We start from the raw sequence: 14191 nt of genomic DNA, 5'->3' as shown, positions 1-14191 counted from the left end.
TTTGTTTTTGAGTGCCAGAGATTTGTAAATTACGTCTTTTAAAAAATCTTTAGTCTTCCAGAACTCATCAGCTGCTGTATGTCCTGCAGGAAGTGGTGTGTTCTTTCCAGTGTGACACAGTGCTCTCTGCTGCCACCTCTGTCCATGTCAGGAACTGTCCAGAACAGGAGAGGTTTTCTATGGGGATTTGCTGCTACTCTGGACAGTTCCTGCCATGGACAGAGGTGGCAGCAGAGAGTACTGTGTCAGACTGGAGAGAATACACCACTTCCTGCAGGACATACAGCAGCTGATAATTACCTATATAAATTGGTTTCACGTCCTGATGTAAGTGGTGTTTTTTATTTTTTACATGCTTTTGAGTTAATATAAAGAGTGAGATACATTGTCCATGTACAGTATTTACCACGGTTTAAACACTGCTGTTTTTTTTTTGTTCCGTTTCAGGAACTGGAGCAGGAACTCGCTGAGCAGAAGAAGTTATTGCAGTCCGTGGCGAGTCGTGGAGGAGAGATAATAAATCAGCAGACAACCAGTGATCAGACAAATATCAGGTGTGGTCTTTTCTCTTTCCTAAAGTGCCTATACACCTTCAAATAATGAGCGTTCAGCCATCAGTTCTCTCTCCCATCCTCCCATACACATGGCCGAATGAGAAGTGGTAAGCCCCAGCCAGACTGCTTTGGCAGCGCCTTGTCTCTAGGAGTCGAGTAGGGAAAATCCCTACTCCAATAAAAGCTGGTGTAAGTTACCACAGCTTGTTAAAGGGGTTATCCAGCGCTACAAAAACATGACCAACTTTCTTTCAGAGACAGCCCCGCTCTTATCTCCAGTTTGGGTGCAGGTTTTGTAACTTAGTAACATTGAAGTAATTTGGAGCTTAATTGCAAACCACACCTGAACTGGAGACAAAAGCGGTGCTGTCTCTGAAAGGAAGTGGCCGTGTTTTTGTAGCGCTGGATAATCGCTTTAAGATATGAAAGCTGAGCTGTGATTGGTTGCTGTGGGCAAAACAAAACCAGTGCTGTTATTGTTTGTTATGGGCAAAATACACAATTATCACAGTGCCACAGTTGTTTTATACAACATCTGGTGCATCCTTACACTATCTGTGCTAAGTTTAGACCGACTCTTAGTTTACTTCATTTATTCCAAAATGTTTCAATTCTGCAAAGTTCCAAATTCTGCAAAGCCATGGAATCACCTTTGATAATTATCCTCTTCTTTTACACAGTGAGGGTCCAGACTCCTTGTCTAGAGAACTGGGCTTGGAAGGAGTGAAGCCGACATCCCCGATCCAGATGAGAAAGAAATGGGAGACCTTGCATCAGGAACTCTGCACCAAGGAAAAGCTGGTGCAAAATGCTTTACAGCAGGAGCAGGAGCAGCCGGTAAGTATGGAGGACTGACCCTAATATACCAATGTCCACCCTCTAATTCAGTCATGGCTAACCTTGACACTCCAGCTGTTGCAAAACTACAATTCCCATCATGCCTGAACAACCAAAGATATGGCTTTGGCTGCCCAGGCATGATGGGAGTAGTAGTTTTGCAACAGCTGGAGTGTCAAGGTTAGCCCTCACTGCTCTAATTATATCCCTAATCTTTCTTTCTAAACTGACATATATATTTTTACTTTAAACAGATTTTTAACAAGACTAATCGAGTCATTTCCGGAGTGCCTTTCTATAAAGGAGACAAACAGGTTCAAGATAAGTCGGCAGTTGTCAACATTTTGGATGGATTAAACCAAGCACTGGGAGATGTTTCTTCTCAGGTCTGTATGCTTCATGAAGTATTAGGGCCAGTTCACACTGAGTAAACAGCGGAATTCCGTGGCCGAGCTCTCATTGCTTGCCTCATTGTCAAACGGAGACTCTATGTTAGGGCTCACGCGCCTCCGCTCTCTGCTCAAAGAATTGACATGTCAATTCTTTGAGAGGAGGAAAGCGGGATTCTCCACCATGGAATTCCACTGAATTTACTCTTAAGCTTAAGCTGAGTAATATTTTTTTGAGGCAACTGTGCCCACGTAAAGGAGTAGGTCACCAAATGTTTTTCTTTAAAATCAGCTGGTCCCAGCAGGTGCCAGAGATTTGTTATTTACTTCTATTAAAACCTCCCTAGTCTGACCCAGTGCTCTCTGCTGCCACCTCTGTCCATGTCAGGAACTGTCCAGAGCAGCAAATCCCCATAGAAAACCTCTGCTGCTCCCCAGACTGAAAAGAATACACCACTTCCTGCAGGACATACTGCAGCTGATAAGTACTGGACAACTTGACATTTTTTAAATAGAAGTAAATGCAAATCTCTGGCACTTTCTGGCACCAGTTGATTTGAAAGAAGAATGTTTTTGGTAAACTACCACTTTAAAATCACCGTCAGGGTGCCCTCTTACTTGTTTTTTGTCGCATTTCTCTGACCACCACAGAAACACCACGTTTTTGCAGTTTTCTCTGGCTTTTTGTGTCTGTGTGTATTGTGTTTGGTATAACTTTGACCATTTTTCAAATTAGCGATTTGACCCGAACATGGACTTCATCATAGAAGCCCGTGTTCAGGCCCAGATGCACCCTCTCCAGAAAGGAAAGTGTTAAGTGACAGTCTCGTCCACCCCCTGGTGACCAGACTGTCACTCCCTGGTCCCCTTCCCACCCTTATGGACCACAGTCTAACCCACAGGGGGTTAACTTAACCCCCTGGGTGCCAGACTGTAGATTTTTCTGCCCAGAATAGAGCCACTAAAATACTCCATAAACATAAGCATTTGCATTTTTAGTGGAGCAGAAGACTTCCATGAAAGTCAATGGGAGAAAAACACCACAGTTTTACCAAAAAAAACACCAGACCCTTAGCATGTTGAACTTTGGAAAAACTGTCAAAGAGCCTCAAAAACACCAGAGGGGAGAGAACCAACCCCCCCCACACACACACACAAAAAAAAAAAACACGTGTGTAAGGCAAATTTATAAACTTCCATTAACCTTTCGGTGTTTTTCCGAAATTTTAAGGCAGTGTAAAGCCGGACTAAGGTAGGGTTTTAGACCAATGTAATATGACAACATTTTTGCATCCTAATTAGGGCCACAAGTCCCAACGTGACTGCAAGTCTAATGACCGGAACTGACAGCATCATATAGAGCTACAATGCTTTTAGTTCAGGTCATGAGACCCACGGTTTGGCTGGGATTTGCAGCCATATTACATTCATCTCAAATGGCCTTATAGTGAAAAAAAAACTATAGAGTAAGCAAAGCATATGTATTCACATAAAGATATTAACTACTATATATATATATTTATGACATCAGAACCTCAATGGTATAGCTCTCCATAGTTTCATTTAGATAAAAATTAACATGATTGATGTTTCTGTGTCCTTAGAATGGGGTTGGAGAAAAGAAGATCCTCCCGCTGGAGAAGAAACTTTATGAAGCCGTGTCAGCCACTTCTACCTGGTTAGATGACGTGGAGGAACGCCTTTTTGTAGAAACTGCTCTTCAGCCAGAACAGACAGAAACCTGCCTTTATAACCAAGAGGTATCTGCTGCTATATTCTGTTAACCTAATGGCACTTTCTGACACCAGCTGATTTGAAAAAATATTTTTTTTTTGCTGGCGTTGCCCTGTAAGGCTATGTTTTCACAACGTCTTTTTTCAGGCGTAAAAACATCAGTTATTTGATGGCTGTTATTAAGGATGATTATTAACAGCTGCCGTTATTTTGCCTAAAAAGACCTTGTGTGAACATAGCCTAAGGGCCATGTTATACCAAGTGATCATCGCCTGTACACAGACAGTTACTGGCTGTTCCAACCGATAATCGTTTTGTGTAATAGCTGCCCTTCCGGCAGCTTCCTGTGCCATACCCCCCCCAACGCCCCAATCACACACCCCCACCCCCACCCCAGCTCCTACCATTTACCGTCTGTGGGTGTAATAGCCCAGGCAGCAAGCTGAGAACGACGGGGAAGCGACCACTCCCTCCTCTACATCGTGCTGTGTAATACGGTCTTAAAAGTCAATGTATACAAACATCCTCAGCGGTATCCTAGTGTTATATAAAGACATGGCGAGGTCTTCCTTTTTTGGATCTGTTACAGAACACGGATAACACTTTAATGTTTTACTTCTTATATTTTTTATCTGCTTCATATACAGACATTAGCAAAAGACATTAAAGAAATGACCGAAGAAATGGACAAGAACAAAAATCTGTTTTTCCAAACCTTTACAAGCAGCGGAGACCACCACGAGATCATCGAGGAAACCTTATACTGTCTTCTGGGAAGACTCAACTCCTTGGAGTCTGTGGTCAATAACAGATGTTGTCAGATGAAAGAAAGACTACAGGACCTCCTGACCTTCCAGGTATCATGGTCACATTCAGTTACTTGGCTTTAGGTTTTTCCATACTCTTAGAGTATACTGCAAATTGTTTAAAGTGACTCTATGACTCCCTGAGCTAATAGCACCATGGGATAGATACCAATGAAAACATTCAGAACATACCCTAGTCCTTGTCTCTGTCTATTTTTATTTTAATTAAAAAAGACCTTTATTTTGAACTGGTGTCAAAGAGGCGGAGCCTATTTTTCCCTGAGCCCTCGCACCACCATTCCTCATCGTGCTGTATGTCCGCTCCCTGCATGCTCAGCCACGTACACTCTGCATAGAGCACAGTGAGGTGTAGAGGTCCTAGAGCCCGGACTATCTCCATTTGTTTTGTCATGTTAACCTCAGAACAATACAAGATAAATAAACAACAAATGTGTTTTTGTTTCTTTTTGTTTCTTCCTTCAGAATGATTTGAAGCTGCTCTTCACAACCTTGGCCGATAGTAAATACGTGATACTGCACAAACTGGCTGAAGCAGCTGAACGGCCAGCAAAAGACCAAATGCAGGTAAATTGTGCAGACAGCCTTACTGATGATGTGATAGTCAATAGGACTCTCCTTAATAACAAATCTGATCTATTAATTCACCTATAGGTAGTAGGTAAGTAAGGTTGGTAACATAGTAAAGAAGTTATACTCACCCATCCCTGTGCACCCTCAGCACCTCCTGATCTCAGCCTCTGGTCTTCAGTTTTCTCCCAGTTCCTGTTTCATCAGGTTTCGGCGGAACCTACCTGTTCAGCCAATCAGTGACTGTTTTAGTCATGGATGTCCTGGTTTAGTCACTGACTGGCTAAGCCAGGTCATGACGTTGCAGGACCTGGAGCTACAGGAGACCGGTGGGGGTCTGTGAGCAGTGATGCTGCACTGCGGAGGCACGGGGACAGGTAAGTATGAATATTTTATGATGTTCCTGTCCACCCCCACCTTTTTCCTTACCACATGATGGATGTTCCATGATTCTTTATTACAGTTCTTGCAATGTATAATTTATATATCTATTTACATATTCAATAGAAATCATGTTAAAGGGGTTCTCCAGCGTTAGAAAAAAATGGCTGCTTTCTTCCAGAGACAGCACCGCTCTTGTCTCCAGTTCGGGTGCAGGTTTTGTAACTCAGTTCTATTTAAGTGAAAGGAGTTTAATTGCAAACCGCACCTGACCTGGAGACAAGAGCGGTGCTGTCTCTGGAAGAAAGTGGCCTTGTTTCTTTTTAGCACTGGAGAACCCCTTTAGGGGACCATAAACATCTTATTCTGCACCCTAACATTTCCTGCTAACCACTAGCACCAGTTCATCCTTAAAATAACCGATTTATTTTAGAACTGAATATGAAAACTACATTGGGATTTGATATATTGTGCACGGTATAGTATCAGGAGCACTCACTTAATCAGGTATAGGCCTAGGACATGTGACCCTCATAAAGGTTTGTCTCTTGCCTCTGCCATGGTACTGGTGTAGTCTTTCTGTAATGCTTCTTCTGCCACGTTATGTCTACTTATCCCAGCAATACTGCCCTCATTAAGTGTGTTCTCCCTCTGAGATGTACTGTATGTCAGAAAACTTGTTACTGCTAAAGTCTCTGATCTTTTAAAGGGGTTATCATGGCCACTTTTCCCCCTACTGTTCTCTCCAGTTCAGGTGCGGTTTGCAATTAAGCTCCATTTACTTCAATGGAACTGAGTTTCAAAACCTGCACCCAATCTGGAGACAACAGTAGGGGGAAAGTGGCCATGTTTTTGTAGCACTAGATCACCCCTTTAAGGAGGCACTGTCGCAAAAACAAGTACACATGCTCAGTGAAGGGAGACACCTAGTGGCCATATGTATAACATGGTTTTAAATGGAAAACTTAGAGTATATTGCAAAACTGCTTGCAATCACAACCTCTGCTGATTAAAAAAATAAAATTAAATTAAAGACAGGCTTAACACAAGGAACCTGATGAAACATTAAAAGTTAATCAGAAGATTCTTGCTCGGAGCGGATTTTAACAATGATTCACTAGATATTCTATTACAACATATAGGGCGAGTGGGGCTCTGAATAATTCCCTTCAGTCAGACGTCATTCAGCGTGGCGGACACACTGCCTTGTTAGGATCCCCGGATCTCATACGTTATATCTGGGTGGGATTACATAACCTGACGCCTTCACCATCTCGCTTTCAGCAGTATTAAGTCTTTCATGCTGGGCTGCTGTGTGTGCCGCACGTGTCCTGTTACATGTCGTCGCCTCCATCTCTACCCTTGTCTGACTTTTCAAATCCTTTTTTTTTTGCGTTTCCTATTTTCAGGGATTCTGTCCTTTTCTTCAATCTACAGGAACCCTCTACCAAATGGGGCGCATTCCACGATATCGCTAACATTGCTCATGACTTTGTTACGCACGCTGTAGAGCGCTCATCTTCTCTCTTCACCTGTCTTCATTGATGTCTATCTGTCATTTCACGCTGCTTTGCCTGAGTACAAGTGAATTATAGGTCCGGAGGCTCAGTCATTGAATACTCTGAATGTGGTTTCATTGTGACTACCCTCCTGTACATGCCCATTGTCTTGAACTAAACAATATAACCTATATTTCGGTTATATAAAAGACATATAGGGGAGCTCCGAAGCCTCTTACTGTGACCCAGGGGGGAGAGCCTTTAAAGGGTGATTTTTTTTTTTTCAATTCATCCGGTACCAGAAAGTTAAATCGATTTGTAAATTCTACATTCTTCCAGTACTTATGAGCTGCTGTATGCCCTGCAGTAAGTGGTGTATTCTCTCCAGTCTGACACAGTGCTCTCTGCTGCCACCTCTGTCCGTGTCAGGAGCAGGAGAAGTTTTCTATGGGGATTTGCTGCTGCTCTGGACAGTTCCTGACACAGACAGAGGTGGCAGCAGAGAGCACTGTGTCAGGCTGGAAAGAATATACCACTTCCTGCAGGACATACAGCAGCTGATCAGTACTGGAGGACTGGTGTTTTTAAATAGAAGTAATTTAGAAATCTTTACAACTTTCTGATACCAGTTAATTCAAGGGGGGGGGGGATAATCAGAGTTCTCCTTTAAGTATCAGACGGACTCAGTTTATCAATGTTATCAAATGAAGCGTTACTGTACAGCAACCTACTAGGAGGTTCCTAGAGAAAGCCTATGGAAACGTGCGTTGGAGGGGAGCAGCAGGCACACATCCACACGTCAGGTAACTCTACAATACAGGGACCCCTATTGTGGCAGGCTATGGGACATTAGTGCAATAACATTGGGAATAGGTCTAGTTAGGGGCTTGTGCAATAATACACCATCCTGTTTACGGACTTCTATGCAATATAGGACTTTGAGCACTTTCCACTGTGTATTTTGTGTACAGAACACCTTTGTGTTGGATTACTCCCGTGTACTGCAAGTGTTTTAACTCCTTGTTTGTTATTGATTCTTAATAAGTGAATTAATAAAGATATATACTTTTTGAATTGGATTGTCCTTTGTTGTAGATGTAGTGTACAGCGACCTAGTTAGGAATCTGCTGGATTGATAAGGGTGCCCCCCCCCCCCCCCATTTACTCTGTATCAGCCCGTCAGTCCCTGGTGAGGAACATGAGGACGGCATTGCCATTATTAGTTCAGGGGACGGTCATCTTTCTCAGTACTATCCAGCTGACAGATTAGGCAGTTATAGATGGCAGAGTAATAATATATTAGCAGCGCCTACATGTATAACATCTGATCTGCACACAAGTAAAGCTGCCAAGTACAGCACTTCAACCCATTGTAATGCTGTGTATTTTCCATTGTACAGGATGACCGCTTTCATGTGGCTTTGTAGCAGAGTTTTGTAATTTTTTTGTATCTGTACAGAGCACTTCAGCAAATGATGAAACAATAAATCTCTCTCTCATATATATATATATATATATATATATATATATATATATATATATATATATATATATATATTAAATGCATTGAATAAAGAGACCACCTGTCTCCTCTCTGGGTATGACGTTACTAATGTCTGTAGAAGAAGCAAATAAAGAGAAACTCTTCACAATTTATCCAAAGGGCGAATTGGATATATGGAGCTGGATGTCCTTCATATATAGATGAGGGTTCATGTCCTATGTGATGGTACTTACTATGCAAACATGCACTACCTACAGCTTTTACACTGACTTAAGTGCTTAAAGGAGTAGTTCACCAAAAAAAAAAAAATCTTTCAGATCAACCAGTGCCAGAGAATTGTACTTTACTTTTATTTTAAAATCTCCAGTATTCTAGTACTTATCAGCTGATGTATGTCCTGTAGGAAGTGGTGTATTCTTTCCAGTGTGACACAGTGCTCTCTGCTGCCACCTCTGTCCATGTCGGGAACTGTCCAGAGCAGCAGCAAATCCCCATAGAAAACCTCTCCTGCTCTCCAGACTGAAAGTAACACCACTTCCTGCAGGACATATAGCAGCTGATAAGTACTGGAAGACCATAGATTTGTTATAGAAGTAAATTACAAATCTCTGTCACTTTCTGGCACCAGTTGATTTTAAAGAAGAACACAAATATGCAGCATATGAGCGGGGGACACCTCTGTGCCCAGAGCTACTAGAAGGAAAGTAACTATGTCTTTTTTCTTCCTAAAACAAAAATAAAAGTTAACAAACACGTCTTTATGTGGTCATGTGACCTCTAAAATCACTCCAAACAAACATAGAGACAATATTCTGGATTTTACCAGTTCCTCTAACCAGGCCTTGAATGCATTTATAGGTTCATTGCTACAAAACACCCTGGATATTCCCAGATACTGAGATACTGATATGCATGGGAAAATGTTACTTTTATATTCTAAGCGGCCTCTCCCTACTATTCTCTGCCCAATAAAATTCCTTTTCCTTAGATTCCAGATTATCCATACTGAATTATATGTTTACTGCCCATTGACATAAAGAAGATCTATCTATTTGTGACCCTGCTGTCAGTGCGGCTCACCCACTGATCTCCTGGTCCTATAGAGCAGGGACAGGGAAGCTAACGCTTTGGCCGTCCAGGCATGATGGGAGTTGTAGTTTTTCAACAGCCGGAGAGCCAAGGTTTCCCACCCCTTCCATAGAGGGAGAGCTGATCTGTTGTTCTCTGCTTGGACCAGTAGGGGGCATCAGGGGCCATTTAGTGTGCCTAATAGAGCACACTGTAAAGGATCCAAAGAGGAGAAAGGAGGCAGAAGGCTTAACGTATCTCTCTGTTTGACTTTGAATCCACATAATAAAGTACAAGAAACTTTGAATGGGATTGGCTAACTTTACATATTTTATCCCTGTATAGTCTGTGCTAGTGAGAATCCCCCAGAATAAAGGCTTTGTGCAGCCGGTGTGTATCACTACCTGTCCTTTGTAGGCACAGCCCCTCTGACAATATGAGATGTTCTCTGGGGTCCTCAGAAGTGGGACCACTTACATAACACAGCATCTTGCATATATAGGAATATTATAATCCCAATTCATGTCCGTGTGACCGGCCACTGAAAGCCAACGGAGGCTCCAAGCTTAGGAACAATGCAGAAGTGTTTGGAGGGGCACACATGGGCATTTAGGGTGACATTTCTGCTTGGAAATCTCTAAGATAACACAAACTGATTATATGCCAAACTGATAATATTCTGATATTAAAGGGGTTCTCCAGCACTACAAAAACATGGCCACTTTCTTTCAGAGACAGCATCGCTCTTGTCTCCAGTTTGAGAGCAGTATTGCAATTCAATTCCATTGAAGTGAATGGAGCCCTGCTGTCTCTGGAAGAAAGTGGCCATGTTTTTGTAGCGCTGGATAACTCCTTTAATATCAGCAATGAAAAACTGGCATGGAAATGACTACGTACAGGAGACAATACATTGTATTCAACCTAACAGCAAATAGTGTTATGGTAATCTCTTACATTGTAGGTTACTGTCTCTTTAATATAATATAAATATATATATATATATATATATATATATATACACACACACACACACACATATAAATAATATATAATTTCTCTATATACTGTGATATATTCCATTCCAAGCGGTTACAGATTGTCAAGGCTCAGTAGAGTAGAGCTGACCCTAATCCTTAGAATAGGGGAGTTTTGTTGGCATGCTCTGTGACCTATGCAAAAGCCATTTCTGCAGGGGGTGTAGGTAGCCTCAGATTATTTTGGAGCCTAGTGGCAAGAATGAAAACTGCATTATTTCACCTTTTTTTTTTTTTTTTTTTTTTTTTTTTTGAAAAGTAGAAAAAATACCCAATTTTTTAAAAAAAGTATTATTACCTAACATACCATTTTCTGACGACGCATTCCCTTTAAGGAGGCCTTCAGGTTCCTTATAGAATAATTTCTGCCGCCTCCTTGTTTGCCAAGTGATGCAGGTGTCGGTCCAGATATTCGGGAACATTTGTGTTACTTTTTATCTATCGTATATTCTGCTGCTGTTAGATTGTTTTGAAGGGGCCGTTGTCCCTGGTAAGTACGGCAGGTACTGTATGTAATGTTAGGTGTGCCGGGGGAGTATATGTAATAATGCATAAATAATAATAAACCTTATCCTCACCAGAGGGAATAATTGTGAGGACCCAGTATGCGTTTATACAGGACATTTTCCTGCTTTAATGAAGTATCTGGATCTTTGGAACGATTACTTTGTGAGAATCTGGACCAAGCTTAATGTTCCCGCTGTTCTTCTGTTCCCGCAGGCGATAATGCAAGCAGAAGAGAGTTTAAAAGAACTGGATACTGAAATTGCAGAGTTGAAAAAATGTGGAGACAAACTACAGGTGGATCAGCAATCCATGCAAGAGCTATCCAAACTTCAGGTAACGGAGAGCAAAGGTTTCTTATGTTTAAGGGGTACTCCAGCAAAAATCTTTTTCTTTCAGAAAGTTATATAGATTTGTAATTTACTTCTGTTTAAAATTCTCCATTCTTCCAGTACTTCAGCTGCTGTATGTCCTGCAGGAAATGTTATCTTTCCAGTCTGACACAGTGCTCTCTGCTGCCACCTCTGTCCATGTCAAGAAGTGTCCAGAGCAGCAGCAAATCCCCATGGAAAACCTTACCGTGTCAGACTGGATAGTATACGCCACTTCATGCAGGACATACGGCAGCAGATAAGTACTGTGGGACAGGTTATTTTTAAATAGAAGTAAATTACAAATCTATGTAACTTTCTGGAACCAGTTGATTTGAAAAATATTTTCGCCGGAGTACCCCTTTAATCTATAGCCTGCCAAATGGTGGTATCCTCCTGTGTATGATTGCAGATGAGTAACCTGTTTCCTCTCTCCAGGACACCTACGATGAACTCTTGATGGTCATCAGCTCTCGAAGAAGTGGACTGAATCAAAACCTTGCCCTGAAGAGTCAGTATGAGCGAGCACTGCAGGACCTGGCTGATCTAATCGAGACCGGACAGGAGAAGGTGTCAGGTGGAAAGAAATGCATGGTTTCTTCGAGACGCGAGGTCAACATTATGCTAGAGAAACATAAGGTAAATGCCTAATACTATAAAAAATAAGAACACTTACTATACCCAGAGGTATAACCAGTAGGAAGAGGGAGATTGTGATCCCGCTGTATAGCTAGAGATATAACTAGTAGGAAGAGGGGGATTGTGATCCCGCTGTATAGCTAGAGATATAACTAGTAGGAAGAGGGAGATTGTGATCCCGCTGTATAGATAGAGATATAACCAGTAGGAAGAGGGGGATTGTGATCCCGCTGTATAGCTAGAGATATAACTAGTAGGGAGAGGGGGATTGTGATCCCGCTGTATAGATAGAGATATAACCAGTAGGAAGAGGGAGATTGTGATCCCGCTGTATAGCTAGAGATATAACTAGTAGGAAGAGGGGGATTGTGATCCCGCTGTATAGCTAGAGATATAACTAGTAGGAAGAGAGGGATTGGGATCCCGCTGTATAGCTAGAGATATAACCAGTAGGAAGAGGGGGATTGTGATCCTGCTGTATAGCTAGAGATATAACTAGTAGGAAGAGGGGGATTGTGATCCCGCTGTATAGCTAGAGATATAACTAGTAGGAAGAGGGAGATTGTGATCCCGCTGTATAGCTAGAGATATAACTAGTAGGAAGAGGGAGATTGTGATCCTGCTGTATAGCTAGAGATATAACCAGTAGGAAGAGGGGGATTGGGATCCTGCTGTATAGCTAGAGATATAACTAGTAGGAAGAGGGGGATTGTGATCCCGCTGTATAGCTAGAGATATAACCAGTAGGAAGAGGGAGATTGTGATCCCGCTGTATAGCTAGAGATATAACTAGTAGGAAGAGGGAGATTGGGATCCCGCTGTATAGCTAGAGATATAACTAGTACGAAGAGGGAGATTGTGATCCCGCTGTATAGCTAGAGATATAACTAGTAGGAAGAGAGGGATTGTGATCCTGCTGTATAGCTAGAGATATAACTAGTAGGAAGAGAGGGATTGTGATCCCGCTGTATAGCTAGAGATATAACCAGTAGGAAGGGGGGGATTGTGATCCCGCTGTATAGCTAGAGATATAACCAGTAGGAAGAGGGGGATTGTGATCCTGCTGTATAGCTAGAGATATAACTAGTAGGAAGAGAGGGATTGTGATCCCGCTGTATAGCTAGAGATATAACCAGTAGGAAGGGGGGGATTGTGATCCCGCTGTATAGCTAGAGATATAACTAGTAGGGAGAGGGAGATTGTGATCCCGCTGTATAGCTAGAGATATAACTAGTAGGAAGAGAGGGATTGGGATCCCGCTGTATAGCTAGAGATATAACCAGTAGGGAGAGGAGGATTGGGATCCCGCTGTATAGCTAGAGGTATAACCAGTAGAAGGAGGAGATTGTGATCCTGCTGTATAGAGCTCTGGTGACATCACATCTGGAATACTGTGTCCAGTTCTGAAGACCTCACCTACAAAAAGAATATTGATAAAATAGAACGGGTCTGAAGACGGCTACAAAAATGGTGGAGGGTGTCAGACATAAAACATCAGGAAAGACTTAAGGATTTGAATCTGTATAGTCTGGAGGAAAGAAGGGACAGGGCCGATATGATGGAAACCTTTAGGTATGTTACAGGACTAAATAAGGGTCAGGAGGGAAGTGATTTTAGAAAAGAAAATGGACTCAATAACAAAAAGACACAGTGAGAGATTATTAGGGGAAAGATCAGAAGCAACATGAGAAAATATTTACTGAAAGAGTAGTAGATGTTTGGAACAAACTTCCAGCAGATGTGGTTGGTAAATCTACTATAACATAATGTAAGGCTCCCTGGGATAAACATATATCTACCCTAAGATAATAAGAAGGGAAATACTAAAAGGGCAGACTAGATGGAGCGGGGGGCCTTTTCTGCCAACAATCTTTTATGTTTCTATATTAGTGTTATAGCATGGATCTGCAGGTAGGGAAGAGCGATTTTACAGTAAGAACGAAGTGAATGGCTTTGTTAGCACTGGCCAGCAGTTGTCAGCCAACTCTGTGCCGCTCTGCTCTGGGTGCCGGGAAAAGCTGGATCCAGGCCTGGAAAACTGTGAGAAGTTTCCCAGGAGACTGGATCCAGCTTTTCCCGGCACCTGGGGAGGAGCGGCACAGACAAGCTGCCGGCCAATCCTAATACTCTCATCCCTAATCTGCAAGGATCTCTATCCATGACATATTTGTATGTATAAGATCTATGGTGTCATCCAGCATTGTATTATGTGAGAGGCTTATGATGTCTGTTAATCCTGTTCTAATGACTTGCCACCTACAGTATTGTAAACTAATCTAATAA

At 42.1% G+C, this 14191-nt stretch overlaps 1 protein-coding gene across 2 annotated transcripts in view; it reads left to right on the top strand.

Annotated features, from left to right (window-relative positions):
* SYNE1 (spectrin repeat containing nuclear envelope protein 1) overlaps positions 1–14191 on the top strand; it is a 385540-nt gene that overhangs the window by 306376 nt on the left and 64973 nt on the right. For both annotated transcript variants that reach the window (XM_069955314.1, XM_069955312.1), the window contains 8 exons: positions 448–554; positions 1235–1391; positions 1646–1777; positions 3385–3540; positions 4162–4371; positions 4804–4905; positions 11115–11234; positions 11708–11908. In XM_069955314.1, coding sequence (XP_069811415.1) covers positions 448–554; positions 1235–1391; positions 1646–1777; positions 3385–3540; positions 4162–4371; positions 4804–4905; positions 11115–11234; positions 11708–11908 — 1185 coding nt within the window. The remainder of the gene's footprint in view (positions 1–447; positions 555–1234; positions 1392–1645; positions 1778–3384; positions 3541–4161; positions 4372–4803; positions 4906–11114; positions 11235–11707; positions 11909–14191) is intronic.

This window comes from Dendropsophus ebraccatus, chromosome 15 (assembly GCF_027789765.1).
Source record: "Dendropsophus ebraccatus isolate aDenEbr1 chromosome 15, aDenEbr1.pat, whole genome shotgun sequence".
NCBI lineage: Eukaryota > Metazoa > Chordata > Amphibia > Anura > Hylidae > Dendropsophus > Dendropsophus ebraccatus.
Note: the sequence above shows the minus strand (reverse complement) of the source record. Positions and strands in the feature narration are given on the sequence as shown.